This window comes from Bemisia tabaci, chromosome 4 (assembly GCF_918797505.1).
Source record: "Bemisia tabaci chromosome 4, PGI_BMITA_v3".
NCBI lineage: Eukaryota > Metazoa > Arthropoda > Insecta > Hemiptera > Aleyrodidae > Bemisia > Bemisia tabaci.
Window position 1 is genome coordinate 5,797,337 of NC_092796.1, and position 21,962 is coordinate 5,819,298.

The 21,962-nt window shown below is 40.8% G+C and overlaps 2 protein-coding genes and 1 non-coding gene across 3 annotated transcripts in view; 1 reads left to right on the top strand and 2 right to left on the bottom strand.

Moving 5' to 3' along the window:
- Positions 1-21,962, bottom strand: part of LOC109031330 (netrin-3) — a 211,117-nt gene that overhangs the window by 37,758 nt on the left and 151,397 nt on the right. The gene's annotated exons all lie outside the window — the stretch shown is intronic.
- Positions 223-10,280, top strand: LOC109031331 (uncharacterized). Its single transcript, XM_019042786.2, has 4 exons — positions 223-629; positions 896-1,054; positions 6,037-6,201; positions 8,444-10,280. The coding sequence occupies exons 1-4, from the start codon at positions 546-548 to the stop codon at positions 8,615-8,617; spliced, it is 582 nt and encodes a 193-aa protein (XP_018898331.2). The 5' UTR covers positions 223-545; the 3' UTR covers positions 8,618-10,280.
- On the bottom strand, positions 18,161-18,233 carry TRNAK-UUU (transfer RNA lysine (anticodon UUU)). Its single transcript has one exon. It is a non-coding gene; the product is annotated as a tRNA-Lys (tRNA).

Here is a 21,962-nt window from a genome sequence, read left to right on the forward strand (position 1 = left end):
GGGAGTGTTGGCAGGGCTTTCCCAAAAAATGTGTTCAACACGAGTAAATGCGTCTTATGCACCCCTCTCCCGCTGACACGTTCATTTGATGGTTTTTATCGAGTTTCAAAACGAATGAGAGGGGGCGGCAAAATGCAGGCGGCCCATGGGCGGCAAATAGGTGAATCCGGCCCCGGGTCTAAGAATCTCTTTTAGCCATTTCTGTTACATTGAGTTTACATTGTTTTGGAATATTTAATTATGTATTACATATGTACGCCTTGGAGACCTGCACAAGACTATGATAATTAAAAGTACTTGAAACCTTAAAAACTCACTTGGGCGTAATATATTCACTGGCGGGCGCGTTTCGCCGGCTCGCATATTTATTCATCAAGTTTTTGCTGGTCTAATTCGAAACAAATCATGCACAGGAAGTGAGAATTCATTTAAAAAATGATGGTTTGGCGTGTTACAATTATTCGCTTGCATTCCCTCGATGCATTCAGCCACGCAAGGTAGCGATGCGACTGTTATGCTATATTTGTTCGTTACATTAAGTCAACATGAGTGCTTTTTTTTTCTCAGCGGCTGTCTTTATCTTATATCTTAACCTTTTTCTTCCAGCCGTTTTGACTGCGACCAACCAGGTACTTTCATCAATTATCGATACATTATACAGTTTCCGGAAATTTTATGGTGAGCAGAAACATTTATATATGTCAGGCCTGATTCAGAGGTGTAACCCAAAAATATCCCTTCCCCCTCCCCTCTCCAAAGCACAAGCACTGAGCTCATCCATAAAAAGACCAATCTCCGCGGGAATCTAATGACACACATGTCGTTTCTAAAATGAGCTGAAAGTAGTAATTCCTTTCTTATTGCAAAATATAGTTCTATTATTGCATGATTACAGGCCCGCAGTACTGTGGTTGTCGTCGAGGATTCTGTTACGAATTGTGACGATAGAGATTATGCGCTAACCTATGGTCCTATGACTGTCACACGTGCCGGCAAGTTTTTGATCGTAAACGGAAGAGTGACAGTGCAAAGAGACCTACAAAATCCTATTTCGGTCAGTCATTTTTACAACTCTGCTTTCATTATTCGCCCGGTTAAAATATATCAAAAACTAGTCGTGATTAGCTCGCTTTGCGAGCTGACACGTCTAGCCGGGGAGTGCCCCTGGACCCCAGTTCTACGCTTCGCGACGAACTTGCGACTCGCTCCGCGAGCCGCCACCGCCCCGCACAGTTTTTAACATTGATGAGGAGACAACATCTATGTCTTAATCTTCTTTTTCACCAAGTTTTACAGAAATTGATGTTCTAGGAGTCCGGACCGCGTTTTCGTGCGGGGCCGCCATCTTGGATTTGGAAATGTTGAAAATCTGACCAAAAATGCGAGTTTTCCGTCAAAATACACCTCCTAATACCGAATTTCACAAAAATCGATGGATCGGAAGCCAAGATAACAACTTAGACCACGATCGCCATTTTTGATTTTTGAATTTTGAAAATCGGACCTAAAATTCTAATTTCCCGTCGAAATACACCTCCTAATACCGAGTTTCACAAAAATCGATCGATATCAGGAAGCGATGTAGCATTTTAGACCACGATCGCCATTTTTGATTATTGAATTTTGAAAATCGGACCTAAAATTCTAATTTCCCGTCGAAATACACCTCCTAATACCGAGTTTCACAAAAATCGATCGATATCAGGAAGCGATGTAGCATTTTAGACCACGGCCGCCATCTTGATTTTGAATTTTGAAAATCTGACCAAACATTCTAGTTTCCCGTCGAAATATACCCCGGATACCGAATTTCACGAAAATCGATCGAACAGGAGCCGACTTAGCATTTTAGGCCACGGCCGCCATCTTGGATTTTGAGATTTTGAAAATCCGACCAAAAATTCGAGATCCCCGTCGAAAAGTACCCCCGGATACCGAGTTTCACGAAAATCGATCGAACAGGAGCCGACTTAGCATTTTAGGCCACGGCCGCCATCTTGGATTTTGAAATTTTGAAAATCTGACCAAAAATTCGAGTTTCCCGTCGAAAAGTACCCCGGATACCGAGTTTCACGAAAATCGATCGAACAGGAGCCGACTTAGCATTTTAGGCCACGGCCGCCATCTTGGATTTTGAAATTTTGAAAATCTGACCAAAAATTCGAGTTTCCCGTCGAAAAGTACCCCCGGATGCCGAGTTTCACGAAAATCGATCGAACAGGAGCCGACTTAGCATTTTAGGCCACGGCCGCCATCTTGGATTTTGAGATTTTGAAAATCCGACCAAAAATTCGAGATCCCCGTTGAAAAATACCCCCGCTTACCAATTTCCTCAAAAATCCGTTGAAAAATACCGCCTAAAACCTTATATTTCGTCTATAAGGCAGTGACGTCACGCAACAGGATTGAACCTGTTCGGCGCGATGCGCGTAAACAACCGCGTATCTCCAATGTAATACTATATGGAGAAACAACTTTTCGCTCTTGCGGGCGTCCTAAGCAGCGGATTTGAGTGGGAATAATTTTAATCAACTCCTCATTACAATAGCTGAGCGTGTACCAATTTTAAAGGAAATCGCTTCGGCCAATTTTTATCTAGGGGGGGCAGAGTGAGTGGGAACAGCAGCTTTATATAGAGTAACTAGTCGTGATTAGCTCGCTTTGCGAGCTGACACGTCTAGCCGGGGAGTGCCCCTGGACCCCAGTTCTACGCTTCGCGACGAACTTGCGACTCGCTCCGCGAGCCGCCACCGCCCCGCACAGTTTTTAACATTGATGAGGAGACAACATCTATGTCTTAATCTTCTTTTTCACCAAGTTTTACAGAAATTGATGTTCTAGGAGTCCGGACCGCGTTTTCGTGCGGGGCCGCCATCTTGGATTTGGAAATGTTGAAAATCTGACCAAAAATGCGAGTTTTCCGTCAAAATACACCTCCTAATGCCGAATTTCACAAAAATCGATGGATCGGAAGCCAAGATAACAACTTAGACCACGATCGCCATTTTTGATTTTTGAATTTTGAAAATCGGACCTAAAATTCTAATTTCCCGTCGAAATACACCTCCTAATACCGAGTTTCACAAAAATCGATGGATCGGAAGCCAAGATAACAACTTAGACCACGATCGCCATTTTTGATTTTTGAATTTTGAAAATCGGACCTAAAATTCTAATTTCCCGTCGAAATACACCTCCCAATACCGAGTTTCACAAAAATCGATCGATATCAGGAAGCGATGTAGCATTTTAGACCACGGCCGCCATCTTGAATTTTTGAATTTTGAAAATCTGACCAAACATTCTAGTTTCCCGTCGAAATATACCCCGGATACCGAGTTTCACGAAAATCGATCGAACAGGAGCCGACTTAGCATTTTAAGCCACGGCCGCCATCTTGGATTTGGAAATTTTGAAAATCTAACCAAAAATTCGAGTTTCTCGTCGAAAAATACCCTGTAGATACCGAGTTTCACGAAAATCGATATATCAGGAGCCGACTTAGCATTTTAGGCCACTGCCGCCATCTTGGATTTGGAAATTTTGAAAATCTGACCAAAAATTCGAGTTTCTCGTCGAAAAATACCCCTGGATACCGAGTTTCACGAAAATCGATATAACAGGAGCCGACTTAGCATTTTAGGCCACGGCCGCCATCTTGGATTTGGAAATTTTGAAAATCCGACCAAAAATTCGAGTTTCTCGTCGAAAAATACCTGTGGATACCGAGTTTCACGAAAATCGATCAAACAGGAGCCGACTTAGCATTTTAGGCCACGGCCGCCATCTTGGATTTTGAGATTTTGAAAATCCGACCAAAAATTCGAGATCCCCGTTGAAAAATACCCCCGCTAACCAATTTCCACAAAAATCCGTTGAAAAATACCGCCTAAAACCTTATATTTCGTCTATAAGGCAGTGACGTCACGCAACAGGATTGAACCTGTTCGGCGCGATGCGCGTAAACAACCGCGTATCTCCAATGTAATGCTATATGGAGAAACAACTTTTCGCTCTTGCGGGCGTCCTAAGCAGCGGATTTGAACGGGAATAATTTTAATCAACTCCTCGTTACAATAGCTGAGCGTGTACCAATTTTAAAGGAAATCGCTTCGGCCAATTTTTATCTAGGGGGGGCAGAGTGAGTGGGAACAGCAGCTTTATATAGAGTAATGAATTCATAGCTGAGCTACTAACGCCGTGAAACTATTCGTTGATTTTCCCTAAATCCCCTATGAAGAATACCAATAAGCTTTCAAAGCAGAATGTAGCGTTGTCTTGTAAAAATATAAAAATGAGTGATAACGAGGCAAAGTTTGGTATAATTAAAGTGACTCTGGTTAATGCTGCCCAATTCAGGATTCTTAGAGAGAGCAAGAGAGTAATTTTCATCGTGAATCACACACTTCAATTTCGGTGCCTGGTTTGTCTCAAGAGGACTTTAGTTTTCAGGAGAGGAGAAAGATTTAACTAACCACGCATACTTTAATATCTCCTTCATGATTTTAATCTGAATATTTTTAATATGTTTACAGTGTTTAAAGCCATATTGCCGATGGTCATTTACCGGCACTATGAGCAGTGCTCTCTTGCTGACTGTTCACAGGGTTGCAATTTTTTATGAAAAAAAATCTTGAATTTTCATGTGAAATGTTTCATAATAATTCGAGAAAATATGAAAGATACTGAAACATATTGTTTAATATTAAACGCAAAATTAAATGAAAGGCAACTTGTGTTTGTTTTTCAGCATTTTTAGCGCATGCTGTATTCATCCGCCCCTTTAGAATATATTTCATTATTTTCACAGCTTTGTGAAATTTCATGAAATATTTCACGGAAAATTCAAATCTTTCATATTTTTCATTTTACGTATGCAACCCTGTCTGCCTGCACCGTCGAGACTGGTTTTGTGAGTTTTCTGTTTGAAATATTGAGATGTGAATTGTGAGGACACACATTTTAATGGGTGATTTATGATCCTACCATAGAGAGGTCTGTCGAGAACGCTACTTTAAAGGAAAAGACAGAGTGCATGAGTAAAATATTAAGTAAAGCGAAAAAGAAATCAGGAAGAAGACGAAAGGAGAGTAGATGTCTCTTGTTTTCCTAGAGACGCGTTGAAGTCACCAGTGTGAACTATCTCAAAAATGTTCGTCGCACTTATTCCATAACCTAGAGCCCTCGTTCTAAAAATAATCACTGTACTTAGTTACAGGTCGAGAGAGTGTCCCACCAATTTATCTCATTAGTAATGTAGTCAATAAGATTAGAGTAGAACTATATGCATGCATGACGAATTGAGATGAAAAGGTTTTTGGACGCCGCTTTGGCGATTCTATGGAAATTGAAAACACTTCTCCCGTCAAAAAGAGGCGAAGCGCACAAGGATCTCATTTAGCGGAACATAATATGTTTTTAGAGTTAAATCCGAGGGTGATATCCGTTAATCATCTTTCACGTAAGAATTTTTTAAAAAATCGAAGTTATCTCGGAGAAACCGGATTTTCTGGGGAGAAATCGATTTTTTTTTAAAAACTGGTTCATGACAGGAAACAATCAAGATTATTTTTGGATTAACAGTCAAAAAAAACTCAGAGATGCACATGCATTACTCTTAAAAACTGCCACTCTCTCTGAGAGCAGTGTGTTAGAAGAGTTCTGATTTGGAAGTTTCCTTGCAAAATAATATACAATTCGCTCATCAATACCTGTCCTAAATTTTATCAGTTTGTTTTGTATCTGAAAGTAAGGTTTTATTTCTACGCACTTTTGAGTGCTGAAAGCGAAAAGTATCTTATGTTTTTCTATACCCATGGCTCACTCCTTTTTTTTTAAAAAAAAAATCGATGTTCCAAAAAACGAATTTCCTGGATGTGAATTGATGTATTCTGCGTGACATTTTGATGAGAAAATTTGATAAATGACTTGTTACATGTATGTGTGCACTTATATATGTGAAATTTTGCTTTTTTTCATCAGTGATCCATTCTGTGCACTACCTCTCACTAAACAATATTTTGGATTCTATTTCAGTTTCAAATCCGGATCGAAAAATGCAGGGATAAGGGAAACCTTAATTCCTGCGAATATTATTCAACATGGAAGTGGGATGATGTATGCATACCACTCAAAATACTGCCTTTCATGGAGGGCTTTTGGAAGGCTCACGTGCCCTTTCCGAACTGTCCCTACAAAAAGGTAAACTATACTTTATCTAATATCGGCCTCTCATTAATCGCACGCAAACAACTTTCAGTTCAAAAAGAATAAAATCAAAAGGTGTGAGGGTTAGGAAGGTTATTAATACCTCCGCAACGTTTTAAAATTTCACGTGAAAAATTATTCGTCTATCCATCAACATGTACTCTGTCTCACGAACGACGATCCCTGGCCCGACGGTCATTTTTGCAGTCGACGGCAACACCGCTAATCAGTGGCGTGGCGTGAATTGCGATATATCGATTGTAATGTCATTTAAGCCTATGGAAAAAGATCGATTGTCAGGGCGTTCGCAGGGAACACCTTAGTAATCGATTCTTTACTATAGCTTCAAATGGCGAGATATCGATAATCGATTATTCACGCCACGCCACTGCCGCTAATGACTTGGACGAGGCATTTCAATGAAGAAACTAGAGAAGCCTTTGGACATACCTAATTCTTCTCCCGTTGAGCAACCCGTATTAGTAGGAGTGCTTTTTTTTATTATTTTTTATTTATTTTTATTTTTATTTTAGAGAAAATGGACTTTTAACTGCATCCCACGACGTAGCATAAAAATCCAAGCCAGGTGACGTAAAATTATCTGAATTGGAGCAATTTTACATCATCTTACTTAGATTTTTATACTGCAACAGTTGACGCACTTAAAACATGATTCTTTATAAAATTGAAGAAAAACAAATTCTAACTGACTCAGATAAGAAAGAGAAAACTGACGGGACATGGGTGTAATAGAAGTCTCGCAAACCCAAAGCCCGGCCGCGCGGTACCTGCGCATCGTCCTGGCTGCCTCGCTTCTCGAACGGTCTCTAGTGTTGTCATTTACGAGGTTTTTGACTACTTACCTTATATTTTCCAGGGATCGTCGTTCGTGAGACAGAAATAGTATGCACGATTTATATAAAACAGGGAATTTTCGCATGATGTAGCAATATTAGAAATGGAACAAAAAACAAGCGGGAAAGTTCTAATACTGTCTAAGTTCTAATACCTGCGCATTACGTTAAAAGCATAAAATACAGTTTTCACAGCTTTATTTTTTTAAAAAATGGACCCCCCCCCCCCCCCCCAAAAAGCCTACACATCGATGAGCTGGTGCGCCATTTAAACGCATTAGCACTAGTATACTAGTGCTCAGAGGCAAGTCGAAATCAAAAAGCGCTGCCTATCGGCTGAGCGCTTAAAACGAACAACCAAAAGAAGAAATTTAATTTACAGGCAGAAGAGTTGACGTTTTGGCCCGGGTAGCTGGCGAGCATGAGGGGTCCGCACATTTGTGGATTGCATACTCTCCAAATTGAAGGCATTTCCTGTCTCCCGAAAAACGAATGTCTCATTCCTAATGTCATTTTATTCAAGGGCAGTTAAAATATTGAAATAGCCCCCAAATTATGGATGCCACTCAAAGCATGCCTTTTCATGGTTTGAAAATTAACAATATGCCTAAAGAATAATTAGCAGACTCTAAAATTTTTCTCAAGAATCAGCAACTCGATCTATGATTTTGGGCTGGGCAGTATCCACGGGCGGAACTAGGGACTTTTCGGGAGGGGGGGGCAGAGGGGTACTTACCTCACCAAGGGGGATCTAGAGGACCCTTTTCGCTCCAAAGGAAGGTCCGGTGACTTCTTCCAGCTTTAGAGGGGGACCTCCTCCCAAAAATTTAAAAATCGAGTCTCCCCAGGAGTCTTCTCTTCCGTCTTACGACGGCTGTCTTGATACAATTTCCAACAAATTAGATATGTCATGCATTATATTTACTTTGCAAAATTTTTCACATTTCTTGGTAGAGGCCAAGTAGATTTCTGTGTAAAGCTAGGCCCCCACCCTCTCCCTATTTTTGCCCATGGCAGTCCCTCTCAAGCGATTTTTCTCCAGCAAAATTTCAGTATCGCGCTCTCAAATCCCACCAGTCATTAGAGGCCAACATTGCTAAAATTTACTTAAAAGCCCCATGATACCCCAAATGCCAGCCTTTTCCAGCCTTTTCTAAATCTGTCTTTTAAACTCCAAGAGCCCATGGAGACTGGTCGAATTACTCGCTAATATAAAGAACTAAACAAACCTAGTGGCCATAAAAGAAGAGAGAAAAAATCAATCGGGGCCGGGGGCCCGTTGGTTTAGGAAGCACCAAGGCTAATCCAGTCTTGATGCATTTACATCTTGCAGTATGCGTCATCTTTTATTGATTAACACCCTTTTTTTGCTCGTTTTTCAGAATGTTTATGAATTAAGAAACTTCAGGATTCCATCGGATGCAGTGACTGCTGTGCTCCCAAACAGTGAAGGTCATCCTCTCTATACTGTCCGCATCCTTTCCAAAGAGCAAAAAGAGATTGTTTCTTGTATAAGAACCAGTATTCGTTTCGCGACTGTCAGAAAAAAATATTAATTATTACGGGCCATTTAAAGCGAGGTCTATCATAGTTAATGTTTTTCTAACAAAATTGGCTCAGAGAGTGAAATTAAGCGTACGTTTGTTGACTTTAGTGGGTGCTTAACTATGAGAGACCAAAAAATTGAATGGATGCCTTTCTAAAAGTTTTTTTCATTCCACAATTCTGCCCGGAATCCTGCCGCGCCGGTCATTTTTTACCCTGTGGACTTACTGGCCGCCCGTTTCGAAACCGCCAACTAATGGAACAAAACAGTCCAGTAAAACTTTGTCTTATAAAACTGCTTTCCTGCGTGATTGATCGCAATAGATTTTCGTTTAAACTTGGAAAAACAGTCAAATTGCAGGATAGGCATTGAGAGAAAAGCTATTTTCAAACAAATCATAAACACTGAAACCTGACCTGAGACACCCAGTGCATTTTGTATTATGCGTAAATTGCGAATTCAAAACTAAACCAAGGTTGTAAACTGTCTGACGACAGTGTGTACGACAGTACATGTAAAAAGTAAAATTAGCTACATGAACGCATTTTTTAAAGAATTTTCAATTTTTGTTAAACTCTAGGGCAACAAGGATCCTCCGAGCACTTGACTTTCGGTTATCCTCATGAATATTTTTGAATGAACCACTAACCAGTGTATTAATTGAAGCACTGTGTTACACGTTTCACTTCAAAAGTTTATTTAGAAAGCAATTAATACAACGGGAAGTTCGAAAATCAATTCCTAAGCATATTGTCAACACGTCACACATATTAAGTGGAACAGTAGTTATACACAATGAGTCGTTTTCATAGTTGCGTTTAACTGACTAATTAATTATGAATAATCATATTTTTTGCTGGAGTTGACTTCCAAAGTTATTCCTGTAAATGAATAATTTTTCTTATAAAATTTCGAAGAGAAAACACGAAGGAGTACTTTACTTCGTAGCTTGTTCAATGGACCACTATGTTGCCGTTTAAATTTCAAATGATTTTAAAATGAACCAGTCGTGTTAAAAAAGAGGAGGGTAAGTAATTTAGATTAGAAAATTAACAGTAAGTCGATGTATTTGTAATCTACTACTCTTTAATGTTTGCATTGTTTTTTATTTTATTTTATTATTATCAATGAGTGCGACATAATGATCGGAAACATCCTCCTAAGCAAATAAACTATTCTCTTTTGTGAGAAGAAAATAAAAAAGAATGATAAATAGGGCGAAATAATAAGAAATAATAATAATCTGACATTAAAAATAATGCTATCGACAATACCGCTAATGATGTTCCGACTTCCGAATACCACTTAATTAGCTCTCATGTCGTGGCGTGGTATCACACTTGAATGAAGGAGAATCATGGAGGCTCTAGAAACAGTCTACTTTCACCTACAGTGAGTACAGGTACACCATAGACAGCAAAGCGGGAAATCCTTCCCTTTTAATATAGAGATTGCATCTAGAACTCCTCAAGCGTGTTCTTGGTAATAGGAAATAGCCTGAATTAAATACATGAATTTACGTGTTTTTAGTCTCCCTTCTTTTTTCAATTGTTTCCCTTACCATCTCTCTTTTATCACATCGTTCGTTTTACACTTACTTCTGAACCGACATTTAAAACGATTAATATTCAGAAGAAATTGTGATTCCCTTGATTCCGTGTTTACCTTTTTGGGTTTTTGAAAAACTGATGGAGGCATTCATTACTTCCAAGATTTTTGTGGGGAGCTGCTCATGGTTTTACCTCTTACGATGGTTATACAAAGAGAAATTATTATCCCATATAAGAGGGGAAAAATCATATCTGCCGCATAACTTTCAAGGGATTTTTCGTGAACGTCAGACCCGAAGTTGAGGTCATATGGATCTCTAAGGTTTTCTGATCACGCATCCGAAAACTTGAGGTCGAGCTGCCAAAGTTCGGGTCAGACATCGATGCACTTCGGTTTGTACCGGAGTACTTCAGGTGTGTGACCCGAACCCTTCAGTATATGTCTATCGAAGCACTTCAGATGTCTGACCCGAACTTCGGCAGCTGGACCTCAAGGTTCCAGATACGTGATCCGAAAACCTCAGAGATCCATACGACCTCAACTTCGGGTCCTACGCACGAAGTTTTTTCCTCCGTGTCTAAACTGAAAACCGCCACTCCAACTTATTGGTTCGTAAAACCGTGCGTTTTTTTTTCTCAGTCATTCTACCCCCCCTCCCCCCTTCCACCCCTCGCGCTTGTGGTGACAACGGGAAACCCTCAGGGACGACCGGGACAAATGGACGTCGCGTCAACTGCAAATGAGTCAAAAAATACTCCGCCGGTTATAATTACCCGGCGACGGTGTATAAATTCATAACTGCGACCGCAGCCCCCCGAGGGGGGGGGGTGGGGGGGGGGGAGGTGGCCGAAATTGATGCGCGGTTTGTCGCGGCTGGAGCGGAGTTGGCGGGCCTCCACGCCGACGACGAAGGTGAGACCCACGCTGCCGGATCGTCTCGAAAATCCCAAACTTTCGTCGATTTCACGTGTGAAAATGCTGGTTTTCACGACGACCCGGCAACCTTGCCCCCGGAATAGACTCCAGTGGACGGGGACGCCCGGTCCCGTGCCACGTCGCCCGGACCCCGTCGGTTTCGGTGGGGATTTTGGGGGGGATTTTCGCACGAGTTGGTGGCGCGGTGACCGGGAGCCACTCTTTAATCATCGTGGTAACGAGCCCCGAGCACCCCCCCCCCCCCCTCTTTTTCGGCCACGGCCTCAAAGGAAGCACAGGTCGACGCATTTGCACTTGAGGGGAATTAATGACGTCGCACTTAGGCGGCCGATATCCAATGGATTCCTTACGGATTCCGGCCCTCCTCGTCCTGCCCAGGGTCGCGAAATTTCATGGAATTTACAATCGTGAAATCGTCACCTTTCGGCCAAAGTATCACAAGCGCCATGCGACGTTTCAGAATTTTCGCCGACATTTTATTTTTTACACAGAAATTGTTGGTTGGATCTGTTGGAAAATTTCACTGAATTATATCGAACGGCCGGAATTTGGTCTCGTTCTGGCCAGAGTCGCGAAATTTCATGGAATTTAAAATCGTGAAATTGTCACCTTCCGGCCAAAGTATCACGAGCGCCATGCGACGTTTCAAAATTTTCGCCGCCGTTTTATTTTTACAGAAAAATTGTTGGTTGGATCTGTTTGAAAATTTCACTGAATTTTATCGAACGGCCGGAATTCGTTCTCGTTATGACGAGGGCTGCGAAATTTCATGGAATTTACAATCGTGAAATTGTCACCTTCCGGCCAAAGTATCACGAACGCCATGCGACGTTTCAAAATTTTCGCCGCCATTTTATTTTTTACAGAGAATGTGTGGGTGAACCTGCTTGAATATTTCACTGAATTTTATCGGCAGCCCAGAGAAAATTCGGTGAGATTTTCGGACAGCCTCTTTGAAAAGTTTCTCTGTAAAAAAAAATGAGATGGCGGCAGAAATTTCGAAACGTCGCATGGCGCTTGTGATACTTTGGCCAGAAGGTGACAAAATAACTTCGAAAATTCTTGAAATGTAAAAGTTTTAAATCGTTGATTGTTAGCCCAATACCAATAGTATTGAAACATCACTTTACTCACAATCATTACTAAAGACGTACTCAAATGGAGGTGTTCATGGGGTTTGAACTCCCACCCCCTTATTATCCAACAAATTCTTTTAAAAATGTTTACTTTTCTTGACTTCCGGGAATGTTTTACCTCATGAGACATTTTTAACCGTAGATCCTAATTCCCATGAAAAATTTCTGGCTGCTGCACGGAGAAAAAAAACTCGTGCGTGGGACCCGAAGTTTAGGTCATATGGATCTCTGAAGTTTTCGGATTGAGCATCTGAACACTTTAGGTCCAGCTGCTGAGATTTGGATCACACATCTGAAACTTCAGTTCTTACATCTGAAGTACTTCGGTTTTCACATCCGAACAACTTCGGTTCTTACATCCGAAAAACTTCGGTTCTCACATCTGAAGTACTTCAGATATAAGAACTGAAGTTTCAGATGTGTGACCCGAACCTCGACAGCTAGACCTAAAGTGCCCAGATGCTCAATCCGAAAACTTCTGAGATCCATATGACCTAAACTTCGGGTCCCACGCACGAGGTTTTTTCCTCCGTGTGCTCTGTTCACCACTGATGTGAAAATTGGATCGATTGGGGGGGGGGGAGGACATAGGGTTTTCTCATTATTTGGTGTTTCTGAGTGCATCTGAAATGCACATCATATTTTCCGTTAGTTTTGCGTCCTTATGAAATTTCATAAAGTATTTCACTGTATAGAATCCTATCTTTTCATTAGTTCCTTCCCTTTCATGACATCCTGGATCTTTGTGCCGAAATCAACACAACCGAACACAAAAACACAAATATACTTCACGGTGTTCAAACTTCGAGCTGTGCTTTCGTTTCATGGACAAAAAAAGTCTGCTGAGAGGACCCAAATCGAGGACCGAGGCCCGCGTCGGAAGAAGCAGTAACGAGGCGTAAATTATCGACTATCGATATTTCCCCATTTGAGGCCACGGTAAAGAATCGATTATTAAGGTGTTCGTTGCAAACTCCCTGTTTATCGATCTTTTTCCGCGGGTTTAAATGCCGGATCCATCGATATATCGCAAAGTACGCCACGCCACTGGGAAGAAAAGCGTCTCTGAGGATTGAGGTGTAGTAATTACACATTTAAAGAGGGTGAACCTAAAAAGGGGAAGGTTTGGGGCCACGACCTGGATGAATGAGTACTTAACTGCCGGCGCGTGCACGGGAGTCAGAATCGCGGATTATTATTATGACATTACATTTTTTTTCATCGTTCTCGTTTATTTCTCCTGGTTTTTTTTCTTCCTCCTTTTTTTTTTACGGGATCTGAAGAACAACAATGCCAGCTATGCTCCATCCAGCCTCTTTTTTTCACGCTTTGCTGCGTTGCTTCATGCGCTAGGCCTACCTGCATTGAAATTTTGCGGAATTCTAATGAAAAAAGGTAAACTGAAAAAAAAATTACGGGCTATATAGACATACCGTCCGTTTCGGGCTCAGAGGCCGAAAGTTCCGGGTGTTGGAGCCGTAGCTTCGACTGCTCCGAGTGCTGTACTCGGAACTTTCGGACTCTGAGCCCGGAACGCGGACGATATGTCTATATGTATAGACCGTAGGTACGGCTTCCAGTTCGAGTTACAAACTCTCCGTTTTTCTTCGAAAAGAAACAAGCCAACCTCATTGCTTGAAACTGTCATGGAAAATTCTTCAGACGGAGAAAAAAAGTCATCGAATCTGTTGAAAAATTATGTTCATTAGAATTTCAGTAAAAATAAATGAAGTATGACGGAAAGTCAGCGATGCCGAAACCCACAATACGTTTCAAAGTTTGTTCATAGCTCTAGAGGAACAATACCATTTGGACCGCGTTGAGTAGAAAGGAACCAAGTCACATCAGCTATTGCCAAATTCAATCGGGCAATCTAATTTTTTGCATGGAAACGGTTGTGCCGATTTTTGTGCAAATTTCAGTGAAATGGGCCTGTTGCATGCAAGAGATACAGCCGTGCGAATAGACTTTTCAGAGGTTAAATGACACGAAAATTACGATGGTCACATTAAAAAAGTCTGAAATACAATCCTTACTGCGCAATTTGCGTTGTTAGGAACGCGCTTTTTCAAATTTCCCGCGTCTGGGGGCAGTTTTCTAACGGAAACAATTAACGGCAACTCGCGGCTATTTCCGGTCAACTAAAACTGACAACATAACCTAAAAATCGGAGCTCGTGATATCGTGAAATGAAATGTAGGAGGATTGCGTTGGATATTTAAAAGTTGATCGATTTGGTTAGCGCATAAAGCGTATATGGACCACTATAAGAGATAACGTCGGGTTTGTAAACAAACTGAAGGAAAAAATAACAACAACAACAACGACTCGGCATCTTCCGGAAATCACCGAGCCCGCCGTTTGCTCGTTTCCGGTGATTAGAAAACTGCCCCCAGACGCGGGAAATTTGAAAAAGCGCGTTCCTAACAACGCAAATTGCGCAGTAAGGAGTGTATTTCAGACTTTTTTAATGTGACTATCGTAATTTTCGTGTCATTTAACATTTAAAAAGTCTATTCGCGCGGCTGTATCTCTTGCATGCAACAGCCCATTGCTGCTTAGTTGGAAGCAAGTTCCTTAACATTCTTAGATGATTCCGCATTCATGCTCTCAAAAATTGAACTGTCCGATGAAATTTGGCAATAGCTGATTTGACTTGGTTCCTTCCTGTTAAACGCGGTCCGCTTATGGGTTGATTAATAAAATATACACCATACCATCATTGCGGAGTTTTAATTATGTAAAATTTTTGAGAGGAAACTTGACATTATTTGGTGATCTAATTTTTACTCTCATCATCCACCGCGAGTTCAGGAATCGGAACGAGAGTAATCGAAATCGGCCCCGACAGCGCCTAACCTAACAGGTTCACGAGGAGCATCCCACTCAAACCAAAACCACCTGCGTATATTTTTAGCGCCGCATTAATCTTGATGTTTACGCGTTCACAGATCTCACCTTTGATTTTTCGCAGCGGTTTTCGCCCACTTTGAAGATCCGCACAGCCATGCTAAAGAAGAACACCACATGGACATTCAATCGTTGCCATATTTTTTCCAATAAAAACTCATTTTTTGGAAGTTACAGATATTTTTTCTCGAAATTTTCTGCAGGCGCCATGGGGAAAATCAACGATAAAATCCTCTGAAAATTTGAAACCAAAATTCAACAAGCTTCCTTGAAAATTCATGTTCAATGGGAGGAAATTTGGCAACGTCCTAATTTTCACGCGGCGTTTTTCCTTAGCGGAGTGCGGGTCCAGCCTGTGTCCTCCCGATCGCGTCTCTTTGATGTGGTTTCGGCCGACGCTCGAATCAAAACCCAACACGTCAATTTTTTCATGAGCCCTCGGCCACGTAAGAATGCTCTTACACCGAGGTTCACCGAAAAATGGACTTGTGCGGTTTTAGCGTGAGCCGGTTCACCGTGGCGGCGCCCGAGTAAATATTTATAGGCTGATATCCGATATTTGAAGCGCAGCTGACGTGGAGTGTCGAAGGAACAACGTCGGGCGTGCTGCGTGCCGACCCCCATCGGTTTACCATTAAAATCTCATCGGACTCTAATTGTTCCTCCCCCGCTTTTCCGGAGCCGTGGGAGGGGGAGGTAGGGTGTGTTGACATGACGTTTAAGTGCTTAAAAAGACGTCAATTCCGGATTCTTCCACCGATTCTTGTTTCCTCATCCCGCCGCACAGAGGATCGAGTCAATTAGAGAGGTCGGACATGAAATTTTTGACTAAAACTGCAAATTTTGATGTTTATTTCGTCACATTTTACATTTCAAGGGGTGCTTTCAGAAGATAATTTCACGAGGAAACCAATAGAACCACTTTTAGAACCTCAAAGTTTTGTATAAACGGAGTTATAAGCGTTTAAAGTTTTTAAATCATGTCCGAATTCTCCTTTGACTCGATTCACTGTGCGCCGAGGCCGAGTTTCAGAGCCTCCGATCGCTCGGATGAGTGTATTTTTAACGTATGACCTTCTTTAACGAGGGAAAGTGATTTGTTGGACTGAAAAAGAGAGGTAAATCTGCAAATATTTATCGTATTGAGTCGGCTCATGCGAAAACGACAAAGCAGCTATAGGGTGAGTTTGAGGCTGATTGCGATAAAATGTAGACTTTTGCATAAGAATGAAGTACAAAAATGATTTAACGTAATACTCATTATACTGGCGAAACATCAGTAATTGATGTTCGGCACTCTACGATTGAGTTTTATCTTTGAACTTGCATGCTCGTGTCTACGGTGATAATAAGTCGTGCAAATTGGCCCAGTGAAAATTAATGGTATTTAGATTTACCTTGTAGAAGAAATGACCCAAAAAACTCTCAGTTTAAATTCTGTAAACTAACCTGGAACAGAAATAAAACGGACAAATTTAAACTCGAATGAATATAAATTTATATGAATGAAAAATTTAATATGTAAATTATTACTACAGATCATTATTTTTCACACGGTAAGGTTAATCAAAAATATGACGAGGAACACAATAATGGACGCATGTAAAATTTCCAAATTTTCTGTGTCATCGCCCTCCAATATTTTCAATATTAATATTGTTCGAGCCGATGACATACAAAAGAACAAATCAACACCAGGAACATATTCCAGGAAATTTTAAATAAGGCGCCAAAGACTACCTATCATTGAGACGCAATCATTAATCGGTATGTGATTACAATTGAACTACACTTTACAAGGGAATACTACCTCTGGCTTAATTATAAAATCACTTATCTGCGCAGGGACAATCTTATCCCGGAGTCACACGCTGAATTAGGTAGCTGAATATGAAAGTCAACAGTCACCGCTCAACGGTTGAAATTTCGCAAATTCAAGTTATTTCCATCCAGTTTTGTACTAAATCTATTCGAATAGTTCACACAAATCCGATGGTCGCTGCGAATCGTTGCTGAATTTTGCGGGACACACGCAAAATTCAGACATCAGGCCGATGACTTCTACATTCAAGCCACATTCAACTCCCACATTCAGCGTGTGATTCCGGTAAAAGTGAAAGAGGAGCAGTTGACTAAAATTGACGTCAAGCTTGAGGAAAACACTAGTTGCACTCACACCCTACCGCGAAAGCCGTGGGCAGATCTCAGATTTCGCCTGCAAAATCGAGCGTATGCAACCCGGCCCACCGCGGAGTTAAAATAGTTGCATGTTGGGTTCCAACCCAACTTCGTATATTCTTCCATTGTTTTACGCCCTGCACATTATTCAATTGCCGAGTTCGTCTTTTGGACAGGCATCTCAGTTGGTTTATATCGCGTTATTTTGATCATAATGTTTTTTGTCTAATAACTGAGGAACCTGTAGAGGCACTTATACGGAATATTCTCGGATACTTCCATTTCCGAAGGCGATAGGTAATGGAAAATGACGAAATTAATTTTAAAGTGAAAATCGTGTTGCTAGAATTAATTTTTGATGGAAAGACTGAGTTATTACTCATTCCGCTTGACTCGGATATGAAGAGAGCCTATACCGCTCCGCTCCACAATTAAACGTTATTCGTTTATCATTGCTCCCTCCACCTTTAAAAATCTACTAAAGCTAGTCTAAAGCATACAAGAAAAACTAAAATTGACCGAATCTTAAATTCTTAAACTAATTATTTATTTACATTTTTTTCTTCTTCTCCCTCCTTAATTTTCCCCCTCATATATTGTTTTCCTCCTTAACCCCCACTCTAGGTATGCGGACTTGATTGAAGCTCGACTGCAAAGAGCCCTTCCGAAAGTCCCTCTTTTTTCGAAATATTCTGAGTCCATACGTATAGTAAATTTTAAAAAAAAACCCGAACGACTGATCAAGCTGACTTTGCTTGCGAAAGAAAGCCTCTTCATAGCTCTCGAAATGTTTGCGTGAAATTTTCCTGTCTTGAAGTAATTCAATATGTTGCAAAATTCTTCGCCCGAACTGGGACTTGAACCCAGGACCCTTAGGTTAAAAGCCTAATGCTCTACCGACTGAGCTATCCGGGCTGATGAGAGTGAGCGAACCTCTTCTGATAAGAGATATTGACGCAACTTGTTACCTCTATTACATAGGTAATGCGATAAAAGAACACCCTCTGCATACGTAGAGGTTTGGTCTGAAAAATGACGATGATTTTCTTTCTCTTGACATTTTACCCTTTAAAGAATGATATTTTTTACACGTTACGCAGGAATGGACCAAATAAGACAGTACATACACAAAAAAATATATTGAAGTACCGTGTTATGGTCCCATTAAAGCAATGTAAATATAGACCACAATTCTAAAGTAAACTTACGGGAGAAACACATATGAACATGGAAAAAAAAAAAAAAAAAAAAAAAAAAAACATATCACTGAGAGAACACGGCTCAGTCCAATAGCAATGTTTCCAAATTTCTTCGCTTACTTCATTTTTCAGATGGAAACACGGCATGACTTGAAATTTTTACTTGATGAGCGGAGAATCAGTTGAAGAAAATCTGAGAGGATGTCAAGCATCTGTAGAGATTTGCTCTTTTTTTCGGAAGAAAATAGTATCCGCGGAAATTTTGAGACACCGCGGTTCAGATCTGTAGGTTTGGAACTAGGCAATCGAATTTCAGTTTCTCAGACGAAAATCTCCAGTAATATTTAAGTATTGCAGCGTGCGAATAGCGAGGGTAAATTACAACTAAATTCTTTAATGGTCTTGTTTGTCGGATGCCACTGATATTCTCCCCCACCCCAAAAAAAGTTATGGTGCTGGTACGCAATTTGCCGTCTGAGCCGTCAGGTCGCTTCCATGGTTTTGAGCAGCATTTTTCTTGCGCTCTTCTCTCACCGTGGACGAAGAGTAAACGCACGAAATTCGGCAACACCGTGTGTTACATCCGCGGTGTCTTCCACTTATAATAAAGATTTCACGCGTTTACGCGTATCCGTGACATTCCCGGGCCGGATTTAGATTTTTTTTTTGACGGCTCTTTTTTCTCCCCACCGCTTCCTCCATAGTTATCACCCTTGTCAACTCCTCCTTTTCATCATCTTGGATCTCGCCGCCGGCCGTTTCTCACACCCGACTCCCGTCTTTCCTCGAGTTTGCACACACCCACGGACTTAAATTTGCGCGAATTAGAATGTCTACACCGTGGCTCTTGGAATAGGAACGCACGACTCACAGCGAAGTTTAAGCCAATCAGCGGCATTTCTTGGCGAAACAAGTTGGATGCATTTCAAAAAAATCAGTGTATCTGCATTGCAAGTTTTGAAAGAGACTACGTCGTCACGTGGACGACCGCATGTAATTCCGGCCCTGTATATTCGATCATCAATGATCTTTGTTGCAAGAATGGTACAACACTATTATGTCACAATGGTAGACTCTGGTAAACTTATTAAAAACTTATTAAAAAACGTATTGAAAAACATTCGTGGGTGCACCCGCCGCATAATAGTGAATAAGTTTTAAAATGTTTTTAATAAGTTTACCAGTATCTATACCATGTGACTTAATAGTGTTACCATGTAGCCTGAGGATGATCTGATGATCGAAATAGATACGCTAACTGAAATCTACAACCCAGTGATCGGGCAGAAAAAGTTACAAATCAAAAACCCAAAATGCATCCCGATAAAAAGAGCTTTGACTTCAAATTCAGTGTATTATTTGAATAATCATTTCCGGTTACATAAACTGACCGTCGAAAACACAGGGTTGCGTGCGAAACTGCACTTTAGTTCACCAAGCATATTCAGCATGTTGGATCAAGGCGATGAAGTGTGAAATCTGTGAAAAACGAAAAAGTAAAGAAAGAATATTTCATTTCAGTTCAGATTCATAGCAGAAGTTTTGTCCTAACATAAATATTATGTGTTCATCTTTAGAGTATAGGCCTATAAGTACTGCGACAGGACTCCTCAGTTTAGGTTATTCCGACGAAGGGTTTAGTTATCAAAATAATTTAGTGTATTGATTCAAAAAAAAAAAAGTCCATTTTGAAACGGGTCACTACCATGACAACGAACTCCTGGAAAATTAAATTTTGGCTACTGTTTTGACGAGAAATTTTCACATGAGTATTCAGTAAGAGTATTAAGTGAAATATTCAGAGGTCGGGAACCGTTTTATAAAACAGTGCTTTCGCCTAGAATTTTTAACGAAATACGGAATAATTACATTCAAATACAGTGGAGTCTCGATTATCCGCGCCTCTATTATCCGCGTTTCGGATTATCCGCGGTCTGCGGAGCGGACTTTTTTGGTAAGTGTCTTTACTGATTCCTTTAAAATAAGTCTCTTCCGATGACTTTTTCCGGCCTACTTGCGTAGATTCGGATTATCCGCGATTCTCTTTCATCCGCGGTATCTCCGGTCCCAATTATCGCGGATAATCGAGACTCTCCTGGATACATTTTTCGCAGTTACTTTTGAAAATCCTCCTTCCGTGGCATTAAATCAAAGCTTGGCTTGACCAAATCCTCGATTTTAGCGGCTATTAACGAGAGGTTAGACATAAAACTCAGTCAATTAATGAGAGTACTCCGAGTCGTATACTATACTATACTGCCGTCCAAAGTAAAAACCCCGTAACTCCATTCAACACTTTTTCCATTTTTTTCTGACAAAATGCTGTTTTACAGAAAACCTAACAAATATTCATCCTTCATTTTTTCAATACAACTCCGCCACGCCATCAGGAACTAAAAATGAAAATATGAAACCTAGTGTCAATTAACTTTTCCTTTGTAATACAGCAGTACGTGCTGGAAGAAAGCAAAACAATTTCACTGGAGTTACGTCGTTTTTGCTGTGTACGCCTGTACGGCAGTATACCCGCCGGAGCTCAAGCCTTCCAGGCTTCAGTTCTGAGGTAAATGAAGCTCTCCAACATCCTGCCCCTCCCTCTTTCCTCATAAGCAGTTAATTACCTTATGTTCAACTTTCCGCGCATCACCGCCTACAACTTCAAACTCAACTTCATGAAAGAACCAGCGATGCCAAGTTAGACGCCGAGCGATCGCTTTTCTTCGTTTTATCACTGCACTCATTTAAAGTCCGCGGGACTGATTAAAATGAGATTGCATGGGATCAGCGAGGTTGCCACTCTGCGAAGAATTCATGCACTTATTAGCCAACGGTTGTCGCACTTTTGTACTTAAGCTTTGTATTCCTCCGTTACAGCCTCAAACTTTAACCGTGACATCACAAACTTCGGCCTTCAAAACCCACGGCGTCCTACATTTGGATGGAAGTAAGTTTAGGGTCAAACGTACATGGGAAGATGTGAAAAAAGACGTATAAGCAACACCTTATAGCTCTTAACGTATATCAGATGAGGACGCAGTAGATATTAAAGAAAAGACAAAAGAAATAGGAAGAATGAGAATTAAAAAAGGGAAGAAGAAAAAAGGAAGAATTATCCCTTTTCGTCTAATTTTCAACTTGTTTCTACCCTGATTCTTCTTGTTTTTCTCCTTTTCTTCTTCTTGCTTTCCTAACTCTACTACCTCCTCTTCTCCTTCCTTTCCTCATTGTTTTGCTCCCCTTCTTTCCCTTCTTCCTCAGATTCCTAATGCGCCCCATCAGAGATAAATTATGTGTGCGCCTATAATCTTTTGCACGTCTGTGTTTCTCAAATCTTTTCATGTAAGAATATAAAACACTGAGTTTTTCAGGCCAGGGTTATGAGATTATTATGAACTTGAAAGTGGTCCTTGAAATAGTATTAATAATAAAAATAATTAAATAAGAA